This window comes from Notamacropus eugenii, chromosome 3 (genome assembly GCF_028372415.1).
Source record: "Notamacropus eugenii isolate mMacEug1 chromosome 3, mMacEug1.pri_v2, whole genome shotgun sequence".
Lineage (NCBI taxonomy): Eukaryota > Metazoa > Chordata > Mammalia > Diprotodontia > Macropodidae > Notamacropus > Notamacropus eugenii.
Window position 1 is genome coordinate 316,518,978 of NC_092874.1, and position 16,515 is coordinate 316,535,492.

General features: G+C 41.3%; 1 protein-coding gene and 1 long non-coding RNA gene across 13 annotated transcripts; one reads left to right on the forward strand and one right to left on the reverse strand.

Annotated features, from left to right (window-relative positions):
• Nucleotides 1-465: 465 nt before the first annotated feature.
• Nucleotides 466-14,629, reverse strand: TRMT10B (tRNA methyltransferase 10B). Of its 11 annotated transcripts, none has more exons than XM_072596745.1 (11): nucleotides 14,436-14,629; nucleotides 13,231-13,303; nucleotides 12,525-12,735; nucleotides 11,151-11,259; nucleotides 10,630-10,754; nucleotides 7,478-7,630; nucleotides 5,233-5,307; nucleotides 4,408-4,475; nucleotides 3,622-3,697; nucleotides 2,854-2,977; nucleotides 768-1,146 (listed from the first exon to the last, which is right to left on the reverse strand). In XM_072596745.1, exons 3-11 carry the CDS (start codon nucleotides 12,702-12,704, stop codon nucleotides 1,040-1,042), a joined length of 1,017 nt encoding a protein of 338 aa, XP_072452846.1. In that variant the 5' UTR covers nucleotides 12,705-12,735; nucleotides 13,231-13,303; nucleotides 14,436-14,629; the 3' UTR covers nucleotides 768-1,039. The 11 variants fall into 11 exon arrangements, with proteins under 11 accessions (XP_072452853.1, XP_072452850.1, XP_072452852.1 ...); XM_072596746.1 differs by having other exon boundaries at nucleotides 14,422-14,549; XM_072596752.1 differs by lacking the exon at nucleotides 3,622-3,697 and having other exon boundaries at nucleotides 466-1,146; nucleotides 5,233-5,311; nucleotides 14,422-14,604.
• Nucleotides 14,630-14,633: 4 nt separating this feature from the next.
• LOC140496678 (uncharacterized) lies at nucleotides 14,634-16,186 on the forward strand. Of its 2 annotated transcripts, none has more exons than XR_011964366.1 (2): nucleotides 14,634-14,764; nucleotides 15,317-16,186. It is a non-coding gene; the product is annotated as an uncharacterized lncRNA (long non-coding RNA). The 2 variants fall into 2 exon arrangements; XR_011964365.1 differs by having other exon boundaries at nucleotides 14,683-15,048.
• The last annotated feature ends 329 nt before the right edge of the window (nucleotides 16,187-16,515 follow it).

The following is a 16,515-nucleotide window of genomic DNA, read 5'->3' on the forward strand; positions in this document are numbered from 1 at the left end:
ACCAAAGCAAACAGTAAGTGACTTGCGCAGGGTCGCCAAGCTGCTGTCTGAGGCCAGATCTGAACTTATACCTAAAAGGGTATATTTACGGACAGGACTCTGAGAAACCCCAAGAATTCACTTTAAAAAATAGTTAACCAGGTAATCAAATGAAACTCCCAAGGATAAAAGCCACAAATAAAATTTGTCATAGAGAAACTACAAAGGATGGAAATCTTGAGAACTCTGAGGACTCAAGTCCAGAGACAAGAACAAGATTTTATGGTGCTCTCTAGACTGAATTAGCACAGAAAGCTCCAGTCCTTCAGGGATGGTTAAGGAATTAGCCTAACAGCTGTTACCTTTTAAGGTACAAACATCTACAGAAAATACATTTTTCGAACCTTCACGTAACAACAAATGTTAGTAATAAGGGACCATTTTTATACCATTTAAATAAATACTTTAAGCAAAAAGTCAACTCAATTTGAGAAGCATTTTTAAAATTTAATATATTTCATTTTTTCTAATTACATGTCAAGACAACTTTTAACATTAACTTTTCATAAAAGTTTGAGTTCCAAATTTTCTTTCCCTCCCCTCCCCTCTCCCTACAATGGTAAGTAATTTGATACAGGTTATATATGTACAATCATGTAAAACATATTTCCATATGAGTCACACTGTCAAAGAAGAAGCAGAACAAAAGAAAAACCATAAAAAAAATAAAGTGAAAATGCTTCAACCTGCATTCAGACTCTGTGGACAGAATTTTTCAATCACAAGTCTTTTGGAATTTTGATAAGCATTTATTAATGCCCAAGGGACTACGTCAAGCCTGAAGATACAAACACAAAACAGAAAAAGTCCCTGCCTCCAATAACTGAAGTACAAGAAATACTTTTGAAGTACAATGGCTCACCTTTAACTGTAAAAGTAAAAAAAATTCAGACCAGCCTTTAATGATGGTAGAGCTGGTTCAGGATAACTATTCCCCAACTATTACTAGAGGAGGAAAAAACCCATCTCTGACATCATCATGTACAAGGTAGACCATCTCTCATTCCACTGTATCTGGAATAACATAACCTTTTCCAAGAGAAACTCCTGTTTTCAGTGCTGCAGGCCAATTTCGAGTCTCCACATATGTTGACAGGATATCAAATACTGTTAAAAAGCAGAGAATAAACCAAGTGACTAAAAAGAGAGGCAAGATGATCAGTTTCAAAAAGGAAGCATAATCTTCTTGGATATTTTTTAAAAAATGATTCCCCCAATCTCAGAAGTATATTACTTGAAGGCTCCCCCATAAGATATACCTTGGGGGCTCTAATTCTTTGCATGAAGATAATGGTCATAAAAGGAATGAACTCCTCTTGATTAATATCAAGAGGCAAAATGGAAGGGGAAATCAAATTATGCTCCATAGAACAGAAGCACTTCAGTTCCCTAGAAAAATCAACTATGTAGAATACAGTCAGAAAAGAGGATGGGGCCCCAAGCAGCTCACGGAAATGTTTAAAAGCCCACATATCATGGTCTATCTTCTTAACTCGAGAAAGAGCTCCTAGAATACTCCTGCTTTAGAGGCAATTCTAACAAGCTGAAGGACTATTTCATATCCCTTGAATAAAGTAAGTTCACTCTGTCCTTTTGGTGACCTCTCAAGGAATATAACATATGTGAGTTGGCCATGTATTAATGTTCCGGGAACTAGCCACTCCCGGAACACACAGATAATACTTGGAAGATCTGGCTAATCCTCCCAGTATATGATTAATTAACTTATATCTTGTGGCCTCCGTATGATATCTCCTTGATGAACAAAACCTGTATTCCCATCGTCGTGTGCCTGACCAGCTTGGAACAGTGTGCAGAGCCATTGGCAAAAAGCCTTCTTTGTCTAAGTCCCTATAAAGTCCCCCCGCCTAGTGTAAGTCCTCAGAATCTCACCCATGGAGAGGACGCTCTGCCTGGGATCACTTGCTCCCAATTCAGACCCTGAAAGCTGTATCCCGGGATTCCCCAGCTGAGAAAATGCAGGCGTTGGTGTTTCCCTGAATTGGTGATGTTTTTCTATTTCCTCATATCTATATTAATATTGCTATAATTATATTAGCATTAGGCTATATTAATTATTTCTGCTGTAGCTCTAAACTGTTCATGCATTTGCCTTTTCTGTAAATCAATAAAATATCCAGCTTCTTCTTCTCAAATGTGTCCTATTGTAGGTGCAAATCTGAACCATAAATTTCCTTAATCACACACAAGTGTAGTCATCTCCTTTCTGAGATCACAGCAGATACATGAATTAAAGGGTGGACTGGGAAACAAGGAGGGACATGCTTTGCAGAAAGGAGTGGTGGGTGACAACATGGGGAGGGGACACAAAAGTTACACAAAGCACAACAGCCCAGGGGCAATCTAGGTAGAGGCAAGCGACTAGACATCTCAGGTGCATCACTCCAGCCCAGTGCAATAACTGATGATTTATCATGATGATACTAAACCATCAGGAGAATTTATGTTCACTAGCCTTTATTTAAGAAGGCAGGGAACTACATCACATATTCTTCAAAGATTTCTAACAGTTATGGTAAAAATGAAAAAAAGGTTTAGTGCTTAGAGGGTTAAATTTTGATTACGTGGAAAATTCAACTTTGTGTAAGGCCTTACTCATTCCGTGTTAAAGCTGGACTCCTGGTTGTTAAAGGTAAGCACTGCTAACTATCCTCTGATGCTGAGACCTGTTTTCAGACTAATTTTAGAGTATGTGACACTACATTAATGCGATGGGACATCTTTGTCTGAACCTAAAAAGTATTATAAAAGCTTTAAAAACAACAGTCTAGAAATGGGTAATCTGATCATCACCTTGATTGATTGCCAATATCTCTGAATGATAGTTCTTGGCATTGGCATTTTTAACCATGTATTCCTGGATTGGCAAGCGGGCAGTCTGGATTGAGTTTTCGTGAGCCTTCTGAAGTGTCAGCTTCTGTAAATCACACAATTTACATGTATTAAGTTAAGTTGTAAGTAACTGACGTACGGAACGCTAGGGATTCTGGAAGTAATAAAAGATACCCTACTAGTATTTGTCAAATGTAACAAGGAGTTGAATTTGATTTTATTTTATACCCACTAACACCTTGCTTATTTGGAGACCAACTACGTGGAACGCTACTGAGAAACAGAAAAAAGACCACAAGCTTCTCAGCTGCCAAAATACATCTAAAAAATCCATGCACGAAAGCTCAAGTTCATAGGAAACCCTCCTGGTTTTCCACTCAGGGCCAGTTTATTCTTATAATGGGCACAGTTCTAACCTGCATGTGTACACATCCATAATATAGTAAGTCCCTGTTTTGGAGGAATTTACAACCTAGTGTCTATTTCCTTGCTAATTTAAAAGAAAAATAAAATTCTGTCTTGAAGAGCTCTCTTCTTCCTAGGCTATTATTATTTAGAAGCTGAAATGCCAAAATAAGTGATTTATAGCTGCAGAAGAAGTGTGTTACACAAGGCAGGAAGCTGTACATAAATCTTTATCCCCAGCGGTAATATACTGCTGAGGTGACAAGCAAAGGCAACTTGTAAAAGCACGTTTTTAGGTTCCAAACAAGGTTACAGCCTCTGTACCTGAATCCAGTATTTCTCAGGTAGAACCAGCATCCATGATGTGGGAAAACAGTAATTCCCTTGGTGATCAGATATTCTGTAAGAAGCCTAATCTTGTTAATTAAAAATGCCATTAAAAAAGGAAAACCTGTGTAACATCCATTTAATGTCCTAGAGCCCTCCTAAGTGTCCCAACAAAATCCCATTATAAAAGGATTTTAAAAGACTTAAGAAGTTTTGATTTCTTATTTTTGGAAGTTACATTTGGAAAGGGAGCTGGCTAATGTTTCCAAAGATGGAAAAGGAATATAGAAATGTGTTGCTTTGCTATTCTACTTCTTGAGAAATCAGAACAGAAGAATTTTTAAAAAGCCAACTTCAGTAAAATGCAGTACTGTCCTTACACAAGGAAAGTGAGAGCCAGAGGAAGAAACTAGTCCGTTTTTGCCACTTGGACATACCACTCACCCGATTCAAGGCTTAACAGGTAGGCTCGATCTCTGACACTGTTCTTGATAGATGGATGATGGAATTGCCAAGAATGGTGACCAATTAAGGAAAGAAACACTATTCTGCTTCTTACTCTAAATTCAGGTAGTACAACAGATGGAGTGTCAGGCTGGAAGTAAGAAGACTCATCTTCTAAGTTCAAATACGGCCTCAGACACTTACTACCTGTGGGACCCTGGACAAGTCACTTAATCCTGTTTGCTTCAGTTTCCCTTTCATGAGCTGATAAGGCAGAAGATTTGAAATGGATATGTCAGTTTGAGAAATACAGGTTTATAACTTGGAAAGTCCACTCACCTTTTGAATGCTTTCATCCACAAGTCCACCAATGATGTAAACCTTATCTGTATCAACATCTTCAAGGGCTAACAATAAAATACAGTATTTAAGTCAAATTCACAGAATAATTTTTAAACAGAACAACTCTCAACATTTAGTAGTTGAAAAACCAGTATGGACAAATTCTTCAAGTACCAGTAAAAGGATAGTCACTTGTTGCTAAGTAAGAAATTAATTTAACCCAACTTTACATCATCCACATCTTGGAAGGGAACTGAAGAGGTCATTCAGTCCAACCTCCAAATCAATGCAGGGATTTCTTCTGCAGCACCTATGAGAATCTGCTGGACAATGTCCAGTAACAAACAGTGACAGTGCACTGCCTAATAAGGCAGACTGTTCTATTCATGGGCCACTCTAATGCTTAGGAAGTTTTTTATTGTGAGCTTAAATTGGCTTCCCCCAAAATCCTGTGTTTGGTCCTAGATATGAAAGTCGAGGTGCTTTTAAACTTTCTCCTAAGACATTCTGGTAGCTGAGGTGTCTGTAATTTGTGAAACCCTGAGAAAGAATCACCACTTTGTGGCTGCTGCTGCTTTTTGACATGCTCAGCTGACTTTGTGCAAGGCCAATAGGTTATGCTATAGAGGGTGTATGATGAAAATCATCATTCTGATATGTGAGACCAGTTAGAAAAAGTTCTGATTAATGGTTTGTTACTAGCATGTCTACTATCTATCTTCTCCATTTATCTTAATTTGTAAAAGGGAGTGTGGGAAGCAAGGACAGCATGACCCGTCAGATGCACTGGTTGGGGAACCTTAACATGAGCAGAGTACGTACCATGCTCCGAATCAGGCGTGAGGTACACAAGGCTTTCCAAAGGAAATAAATTAAGACAGTCTTCTTCTGTTGTATCTATCTGAAAAATGCAAGATTTTAAATGTGTTATTAGTTCAAAAGCAACAGTGAAATCTTCTTCATACCTTCCTACCTCCAGTCTACAGTTAGAAGTAAATAAACAGGGCAGTGTTCTGATAAGGTGATTTGGCAAAGACGATAATAACTCATTTGGGGTTCTTTACATTAGGTGGCCAGCTGAAGGTGTGTAAAGATATTACTTCACTATGGAATCACAGATTAGGGGATCATGTCATCACATACATTCTGATCATGCAGTTACAGCGTTAGAGAAGCACAAGATTTCAGGCAGAGGATGCCCCCTCAGGTTAAGTGACTTGCCTACAGTCACAAGACCGGAGGCAGAACTGGGAGAAGAACCCAGGCTTCCTGACTCCTAGTCAAGTCTTTAATGGTTCAGTTAAAGCAAACTATTTCTTATTAAATCCTCTCCCTTCCTGTCTTTCCCAAAGGGTTTTTTCTTCACCCAAGATTTCAAAATATCTCCCTTGAGCAACAGTCAAGCATTGTGTTAAGTTACCAAAAGAGTGGAAACAATGAAAAAATGTAAAGAAAATGTTGAGGGCTGACAAATTTGAGTCTATCCTTAGCCTGCAATAATTACAAGATTATAAGTTTCATTTTCACTTAGCATCAAACCTGAAACAACTTTAAAAGACTGTCCCAAATATTTAATTTGCCAACATCCCAGAATCAATTTCTCAAAGTACTCTGGAAAAGATTTTATATGAAAACAATACATATATATGTATACACACATTAAATACATATATGTATTGAATAAACTGAAAGAACGAAAAAGTATTTATTAGCTGCTTACTATGTGCTAAACACTATGTGAAGTGCTAGGGATACAAATATAAAAGCAAAATCCATCCCTGTCTTCAGGAAACTTAAATACTAACGGGGAGAAACCCACATAAAGGAGTGGTGGTTAGGGTCTGGGAATTTGGTCTAAAATATAGGGATAGCAGGCAAGGACACATCAGAGTGTCCTGATATATAAGCAGAAAGAACAAAAACCAAATCTGAATGCGTTATGTACATTAATTATAAAGACCAAGGAGTTTGGATCTGCTGAAAAGATGAGAAAATATACCTGCCTTCTTTGCAGGGATGAGAGACCATGGATATGGAATATCACTTTTCCTATCAGACTGTTATTTGCTTTTGCTGAACCACTTTCATTATCTTTTTTATAAGAGATGGCTTTCTGGGTAAGGGAGGAGGACGGGACATGTATGGAAATGAATATGCTGCGAAGATTAAATACAACTGCTTTTCAAAAAGAAAATTTCCATGAAAAAACTCACAAGATAGAGACAGAGTGCACAGAGTGAATTGAAGAGGACGGGATCATATCTTAAAAAAATGAAATTAAGCAGTGAGAGAGAAATATATTGGGAGGAGAAAGGGAGAAATGGAATGGGGCAAATTATCTCTCATAAAAGAGGCAAGCAAAAGACTCATTAGTGGAGGGATAAAGAGGGGAGGTGAGAGAAAAACATGAAGTTTACTCTCATCACATTCCACTAAAGGAAGGAATAAAATGCACACTCATTTTGGTATGAAAACCTATCTTACAATACAGGAAAGTGGGGGATAAGGGGATAAGCAGGGTGGGGGGGGATGATGGAAGGGAGGGCATGGGGAGGATGGAGCAATTTGAGGTCGACACTCATGGGGAGGGTCAGGATCAAAAGAGAATAGAAGTAATGGGGGACAGGATAGGATGGAGGGAAATATAGTTAGTCTTATACAACAGGACTATTATGGAAGTCATTTGCAAAACTACACAGATTTGGCCTATATTGAATTGCTTGCTTTCCAAAGGGAAGGGGTGGAGAGGGAGGGAGGTAAAGAAGTTGGAACTCAAAGTGTTAGGATCAACTGTAATGTTCTTGCCACTAGGAAATAAGAAATACAGGTAAAGGGGTATAGAAAGTTATCTGGCCCTACAGGTCAAAAGAGAAGATGGAGACAAGGGCAGAGAGGGACGATAGAAGAGAGAGCAGATTGGTCATAGGGGCAATTAGAATGCTCGGTGTTTGGTGGGGAGGGGACAAAAGGGGAGAAAATTTGGAACCCAAAATTTTGTTAAAATGAATGTCAAATTAATTAATTAATTAATTTAAAAAAAAGAAAAGAAAAGAAAAGAAAAACTCACAAGATAGTTGGAGAATCCATCATTCATCCTTAAACACTCTGCATATAAAGGGCTATCAGTTGTGAATCCAGTGAGGCAGATCCAGAACGGCTTCTTGGCTTTTTTATTTGAACCATACAACCTTCGGATCTGTCCAGCCAATCGGCTTAATTCCTTCAAAGAGACGATAACATTTCTCAGTACATAAATGCCATCAGCACTTAGTCATTATAAATGCATCTAGTTGGTAAAAATTGTGTATTCTTAGGGTTCTTCACATCCAAGGAGTTCAGGTCTGAGTTCAAGAAAGATTTGCTACTAATCTTTTTAACATTTCTGTGAGGTAGCTGGGCCACATTTTAAGGAAACCAGGCCCAAAGAGGCATTGTTAGCACTTGGTTAGAAATAACACCTTAAGTGGAAGGCAGAGAACCTTTCCTCATTCCCTCCACCTGGAATGCCCTTCCATCAATTCAATTTAGCAAGCACCTACTAGGCGCAGGGAGGGATACTAGGCTTCTATAACAGATGAAACACTCTTTGTCCTCAAGGAGCTGACACTCATAGGGACATCACCCCCTCATTTACTACTGAGGAAACTAACACTCAGAGAGATCCTATGGCCTGCCTCAAATCACATAGGTAGTGAGCAGCAAGGTTGGGCTTCAAACCTGGGTCCTCTCGCTCTAAACCTCTCACTCTGCTCATTGCGCCAAGCTGCCTCAATTCAGTTCTACCCTGGTCAACTCTCAGAAAAATGCCAGTCAATCAATAAGCATTTATTAAGCACCTACTATGTACCAGACACTGCTAAGACCTGGGGATACAAAAAGAGGCAAAAGACAATCCCTCACCCCAAGGAACTCCTAATCTAACAGAGGAGACAAGCAAACAAAAACAGCCGATTCTCCTCACTCGTGGTAGCTGTGTTCCAAAAAGTCACCCCAAACATCAGATTAGAGAATCCCAGGAGAAACACAGGCTGAGGCTCCTTCAAGTCTGTGGTCACAGTATTCACTTGGGCACTTTCTGAAGCAGCCCCACATGCAGACTGGTGACTTTCCTCTTCCATTTTCAGGCTGTACCATACCGTTGATTCATCGGCTCCTACCTGAACAAAGCTTATCCAATCACGTATTTTCTCCACAAGGCACCCCACAGCCTTCATGCCCTCAGGAACATTACATAGCACTTCAGCACTGTACTTGGGGGCCATTTTAAACCAATAAAATGCAGCAAAATGTGAAAAGTGTGGTATTAAATAGACCTCAAAAAGGATACTTGTTTAGAGTGTGAGAGGAAGTGCGAGGGAATGTGAAGCCAGGCACATACTCACCGGGAGACTCAAACGTTCTGCTGCTTTGCACACATCTGCAAGGCACACAAAGTGCCATGAGTGCCGATTTTGGAGTTACAAAGAAATTTGAGGGAGTGGGGGAATTTGCTAATATGAAATCCACAAATAATGAGAATTAACTGCACACATGAACACGAATGAGCGCATGCATGGGAGCACACGCACGCACACACACACACATACACACACACACACACAGGACAGACAGGAAATAATTACCAAAGGGAAGGAATTAGAATTAAGAGGGGTTGGGAAAGGCTTCCTGTAGAAAGTATTATATTAAAATGGTGTAAATTCAACAAGAATAGAAATTTCTGGACTGCTCATATTTATTTTTGGTTCTAGGTTTTGGTCGAGATTTAATGATTACATGATTTAATCTCAGATCTTTGAATTTTGGGTTAATTCCTACTCTCCAAAAATACCATGCTAATTTTTTTCATAGCATAGGTTTTGGTGGTTACATTTTCCCCTTTCCTTTGTATCAGAGTAAAGGGCATATTTCCTAGCCTTTTTCTCTTCCTTACTTGGAAAGGTGCAGTAACATCCCACATATCCAACAATCAGACATCCACCCACCTTAACCTTTTGGAACATAGCCTCGAATAAGAGAGGAAGACCTGGGGTCAAACCCTAGCTTTGCCACCTGTGTGACCTTGAGACATTTACTTAACCTTTTGAAGGAATATTTCATATCCCTTGAATAAAGTAAGTTCACTCTATCCTTTTGGTGACCTCTCAAGGAACATAACATGTGCGAGTTGGCCATGTATTAATGTTCTGGGAACTAGCCACTCCCGGAACACATAGATAATACTTGGAAGATCTGGCTAATCCTCCCAGTATATGATTAATTAGCTTATATCTTGTGGCCCCCGTATGATATCTCCTTGATGGACAAAACCTGTATTCCCATGGCCATGTGCCTGACCAGCTTGGAACAGAGTGCGGAGCCGTTGGCAAAAAGCCTTCTTTGTCTAGGTCCCTATAAAGTCCCCCCGCCTAGTGTACGTCCTCAGAATCTCACCCATGGAGAGGACGCTCTGCCTGGGACCCTTGTGCTCCCAATTTGGACCCTGAAAGCTGTATCCTGGGATTCCCCAGCTGAGAAAATTCAGGTGTTGTTGCTTCCCTGAATTGGTGATGTTTTTCTATTTCCTCTTATATCTATATTAATATTGCTATAATTATATTAGCATTAGACTATATTAATTATTTCTGCTGTAGCTCTAAACTGTTCATGCATTTGCCTTTTCTGTAAATCAATAAAATATCCAGCTTCTTCTTCTCAAATCTGTCTTATTGTAGGTGCAAATCTGAACCATAAATTTCCTTAATCACATACCTTTCTGGGACCCAGTTTCCTTGTCTGTGAAATGGGGATACATTCACCCCACAGAATTAATGAGCTACTTCCTTTATTAATTTTGATTGTGAATACCAACTTTTGGCTAAAATTATCAAGCAGTATTTTATATGTTAATTCTCAATCCTCCATTCCTCTGATTTCTTCCTCTGTAACTATGATTTCATCAGGCACATCCATTAACCCCTTATGAAGATTCTTCCCTCTTATTCACTCCTAGAGCTCCTTCATTAATTCATGTGGGAGTAGTCCATCTGAGTCCTGACGGTGTGAAAAGCATCATTCATCTTCCCTCCTAAAACCAGCTTTTATCTGTTTTCAAAGATTCTCACTCAATTTTCAGTCAAGCTGGATATACTTCAAGAAAAAAAATCCTTTCACTCTTATATCATCCACACTATAAGTAAGAATAACAAACAAAATTAATTTAAGCATAGTAAGCCATGTTACCTTCTTAGTCATTCGACTGGTCAGACTCAAATCGATGCAAAGTCTGGGTCCTGAATGTTTGGCTGCCAAAAGCCTTTCTTGGGTCATGGCTTTCAAAACTCGTTTGCTCTGCTGAGGGCTCTCACCTGATGCACAACCATGAGGAGAGAGCAAAAAGTCCACATCACCGAACAAAATTTAACATGGAAAATCTGGTTCATTTTCCCTTTCTAGTTAAGTACTTTCAACATGTATGAAAGGAAACTTTCGCTTCAAGAACGGTAATGATCAGAAAAATAAGCATGGGTCTTCACTAGTTTCATAATAACAAAAATGGACAAGAGACAGTTTAAGGATAAAACTTGTAAAGCTGATGCTTTGTTTCTGTTTCTATACTACCCATCGCAGAAAGAGGAACAAAACAGGGTTTTTTTTTTCCTCATTTACAATGTTTACTGTCTAACTAGGAATGTGAAGGTCACTATCACAGATACTCAATTAAAAGCAAGTCTCAGCATAGTCATAGCCAGGTTTGTGGGTACCTGGGTTTTCTGTACGTTGTGCTTTTCTTCTCTCTTTTTCCAGTTTTCTTTTGCTCTTCTTTGCAGTGATTATCTTTTCCCAGTGCCTCTGTTTCCTCAAGACATTTTTCTTATGTCATTCATAAAACAAAATTTTTGAGAACCTCATAAGTATCAAAATTAACAGTTATAACTATTAAGGTTTAGAGATATTAATAGTTTTTTTAACATTTCAGTGTTAAACTTCAATATTTAAGAATATTTAATTTCAATATTTAAAAATAAAAATGTCAAGTATTCAAATATTGACAATAATACAACAAAACGTGGTAACTCCTCAAAGAGACAGGACTAGCAGACCATCTTAATTCTCCTGGCAAACCGGGAAGCAGGCCAAGAAGCAGCAGTTAGAACGCAGCTAGGTGGCAAAGTGAAGAGGGATAGAGTGCCAGCCCCGGAGTCAGAAGGACCTGAATTCAAATCCAGCCTCAGGTATTTGACACATACTAGCTGTGTGACCCTGGGCAAGTCAATAAACATCAACTACCTCACCAGAAAAAGAAAAAAAGTAACAGTTGGAACCGAACATGGAGCAGATGGTTGGTTTACGATTGGAAAAGGGTGGGCAGTAGATAGCAGCTCTGGAGTCAATAGGACCTAAGTTCAAATTTAGCCTCATGGTTACTATCTGTGTGACCCTAGGCAAGTCAATTAACATCAATTACTTTAAAAAAAAAAGATTGGAAAAGGAGTACAAGTCTGTACATTGTCACCTTATCTGTTTAATGTATGAGCAGAGTACATCATGTGAAATGCCAGGCTGGATAAATCAAAAGCCAGAATTAAGGTTGCAGAAAAAAATCTCAACAAGCTCAGACATGCAGAGGATCCCACTCTGATTGATCCCGTCCATAGCTTGTTTGTACCCAGTTATTTGCACAGTTGTCTCCCCCTTAGTCTGTGAGCTCCTCAAGAGCTGTGACTATCTTTTGCCTTTCTTTGCATGACCAGTGCTTAACACACTGCCTGGCTCATGGTAGGAGCTTAAATGTCTAATGAGTATCAATTATCAGCTTTAAGACAACTTGGGAGGTGGTAAGGCTGATTTTTACCCCAATCTGAAAATGGTACAATTGAGACACCCAGGTTTCCAGACTCTGTAGTCCAAGGCCCCTTCTACTAGATTGCACTGTGCCTGCTTGATCTTCCTCATCCAGAAGATTTTCTCCCCTCTTCACTCAAATGGGACTACCTGATAGCGTCAATCAAACAGACATTCATCTGTCCTTCCACAAGGGTTCCCTGCCTCTTTCCATTAACCAAAGAGCTGGAGAAGGCTTGTTTTCACTTCATCTCCTCATTTCTATAAAGCTCAGTAGCAGCCACCATACGTACCGAGCACCACACCTCTCCATCTATCGGCAAGGCCCTTCCACTCTCAAACTCAGTATCAATCTGCAAAAGCTGGAAACTTTCAAGGGCTATTTCCCCATCTCCATCTTCCAAGCTGACTTCTTGCCTGTTTAGCAAGTAGGATTCAGCTTGAGGGGAAGACCCTTCCAATTTGTCCTCCATGTATGCTCCGTGCTTTCCTACAGAATACAGTCTGCAGAAAGGGAACAAGACATTACATAACATCCTTTAAACTGGTATTCTCTGTCTGTGATAACCAGCCTAGCTGAAGCAAAAAGGCACTCCAAGGGAGGGATAACAGGAGGTAGCATGTGCCAAGCAAGTTAAATCCCTACCCTATCCCTATACTCTGACAAGTGTAGCCCAAACCACCAGGTCTGCTTCCAGCCCAGCCCCCACGGTCATCATTAGGAACAACGGCTAAACAACCACCACCGACAGGCAGGTGCCTGGGCACATGTGCCCTGGGATTATAGCTCTACTACTATTTATACAGCAGGTACTATGTGCCAGGCACTAGGCTAAGCACTTTACAATTATTTTCTCACTGGATCCCCACAATAACTCTTGGAGGTAGGTGGTATTATTATCCCCATTTTACAGATGAGGAAATTGGGGTGAAGAGAAGTGAAGTGACTTCACACAGCCATGAAGTGTCAGAGGCAGAATCAGGGTCAGGAATTCCTACCTCCTGGCACTCTGTTTTCTAAACCACTGGATACCACCACCCTACCAGGTCGGCCTTTATAGGGAAGGAACTCCTGTGGAGAAGAGACCAGTCAGACTCATCAGATGTCGGCCACCTGCCACACCCGGGGCAAGCTGGTCAGCCTGGCTGAAGTAGGGGGGCTCCCTGAGAGGCAGCACGGGCCAGTCAAATCATCACCAGTGCCCCCTTGACCACCATCTCCCCTCAGACTCCAATGGAGATAATCACAAGACTGAACCCCAAAGCCTTGGGAATACCTCAGCCCCATCCTGGGAAATAACTCCTGTTGAGATGCAGCTGCAAGGCCTACAGCCATAGCGACTGCAGACCCAGGAAAGAAAGTTCTTGCCACTCAGGTCCTTGGCACCGTCAAATGGTTTAACATTGGAAAATGATATGATTTTTATCAGTGGAAATGACATGAAAGGAAGGGCTCTGTTGCACTGCCCTAGGTACCACAGGGCCTTTACCTCTGCTGGGTGGCTGAATCCTCCCATAAGGGGGGCATCCCCTATTCACATGGGAGCTCCCTGAGAACAGAGGCTTTTCTTTGTGCATCTCCAGCGCTCTGCACCCATCACTTGCTCAACACATCCATCCCTCCTCCTTTCTCTCACTCCTTCCTTGTGCAGATCATTCTGTGCACACAGCCAGCTAAGAGCAAACTGCAGGCACACACATGCAGACATACGGTGAAGAACACTGCTGTCAGAAACCTGACTGCTGGCACTCAATGAGGCACGCATGTTTACTTCTGATGGGCCTCACCCTCATCTCCTGGCACTGCCCTGCTCTACCCAGGGCAGCCCCCTGTAACAAAACATTTTAAAAGCAGTCCAGCAGAACTAACCAGCATGCCCACTGACAAGCCTAAGGGTTCATGCACAGCCCCCTCCTCTGCAAGGAAGGAGGGGGCTTAATGCAGGATCATGTATATACTTATAGACACACGCAGGCTGTATGTAGGTAAGTACATGCACATACATGGGAAAAAAGGCAAGCCCCCTGCTGTGAGCACGTGCTCCAGGGAGCAAAGGACGGGCCACGTGCCTGACACAAACAAAAGGACAAGGCCCAGCAGGGGGCGCCGCGCTCCGCGGGACGCTCACGTCAGCTCCGCCCCCCACCCTCCCTTTAGCCTGGGCCCTTCCCCACTTCCCGAGCTCCCACCTTCCGTGTCTCACCGCAGACAGCGCCGGAAGGTAGCTTGGACATCCCGTCTTCTCGAGCTTCCGCGGAGAATAAGGAGCCTCCCTGGAAGCTCCGGCGCCCTCTAGTGGGTGAGGCCCCTCCTGCAGCGGCACACACAGAGGTCCGGCCGCGCTCGATCACCGCCATACCCTCCCCACCGCCTCCCTCTTACGTCACTTCTGCTCCCGGAGCGGCCCCCCCCCCCGCGATGTGCATTCTGGGAGTTGTAGTTCAACATGTGTTCTTGTGGGTGTGAAATGGTCAGACCCGCGCTTTAGGAAGATCCCTGGGTGGGGAGAGGCCTGAGGCAGGGAAAGTCCAGGTACGGGATGTCGGGGGCCTTCACCCGCGTGGCTGCGGCGTCAGAGAAGGGGGTGGAGGAGAGCGGGAGAGATGTGGTGAACATAAAGGTGGCAGTGCTGGGCAGCAGAGTGGGCATGGAGAGAGTTAGAGATGAAGCAACTGAAAATTAGCAAAAGAGCGGAGAGGATAGGAGGGACAAACTGCCGAGAAGAAGGAATGGAAGGGGTTCTTGGTACGTGTGGAGAGGAGAGCCTTGGCGAGGAGAAAGCCCGCCTCTTCGTGTGAGACAGGGTGAAGGAGGAGGTGAGAGCAGGGGGAATCGTGTGATATGCAATAAGGAGGAATGGGAACGGTCTCCATCCTTCAGTGAGATAGAAAGCAGGGAGAGAGGGGGAAGGTGGAGCTGGAGGGATAAAATGTCTAGAAAACACTGTGGTGAGGGTTACGGGGGGCTCATCAGGGGTGCAATCATAAAAGAGTTGCCTTGCTGCAGTGAGGGCTCTGTGTAACACAGAGTTGTAGTGGGTCTAGTGAAAATGGTTGCATTATTTTCTCCATTTCCATTTTGCAGCACAGAAGTTGGGCTGGACTTGGGAAAGACGGGGAGAGGAGGGCTGATCTTCAGTCTCCCTAGGCCCAGGACTCTTGTGCTTCTCAGAAAAGGAAAGAGAAAGATGGAAGGCAGCTTAATACTGAGTACTTAGTACTCAGGAGGATGCCACAGCCTGGAGGACCACAGCCCCTCCGGATCCTTGTCATTCAGTAGAAACAACACAACAGAGAAGGTGGAAACAAAGAAACTAAAAGCAGAATGGAAGAAACAAAGAAACAAAGTAGAATGGATATATGCCAGCTTGAGTGATATTGACCAGGATGGGTCTATGTTCCCACCCCCTTGACTCTCAGTCACCAATCAGATTGCAGGAAGCTCTAGTCCCTGAGAACCAATCAGAGGAGAGCCCTTTGTCTCTTCTGAAACATGGGTGCCTAACAACCATGGGAGTTTGCCTACAAAGGACCATGTCTTTTACTCTCAGCAAATTGATCCCCAAATCAGTAGCCTTTACGTTTTATTCCTGTTATAAACAGTCATCTTTATATGTCACATGTGTACCTAGCTATGGAAATTCCTAGATTTTTTGTTACGGTTATAAAAGTTTTTAAAAATATTATTTTCTTGGTAGGACCTAAGAATAAAAATTATTTTTATGTATTACCTCCTAAAGTACCTGAACTTATTTATTGTTTAAATATTATAATAATATATACCATATAATAAATAAATATAAAATATTATATATGATAATAATTATGCATAATAATATATAAAATAATGTATTATAGATAATGTATCATATATAATGCAATTATATATAATCAATATAATAAATAATTATTTAAATTTCTATTATTGAAGATAATAAATAATTATTTAAATTTCTGTTATTGAAGGATGTACTTTTTTTCCCAGTTAGTCAGCATTTGTTTTCTCCCCCTCCCACTACTCACCCCCACTAAGGGGGAGAAAAAGGAAGAAAAACCCCTTGTAACAAATATATATCATCAAGAAAAAACATTCCCATATTGGCTATATTCAAAAAATGCGTGTTTCATTCTGCATATTTGTCCATCACCTCTGTCAGGAAGCGGACAGCATTCTTCCTCATTGGTCAGAGTTCTTAAATCTTTCACAAGGTGTTCATTTTTACAGTGTTGTTACAGAAAGAATTGTTCTCCTAGTCTCTTGATTTATTTCTTTCTGCATCAGTT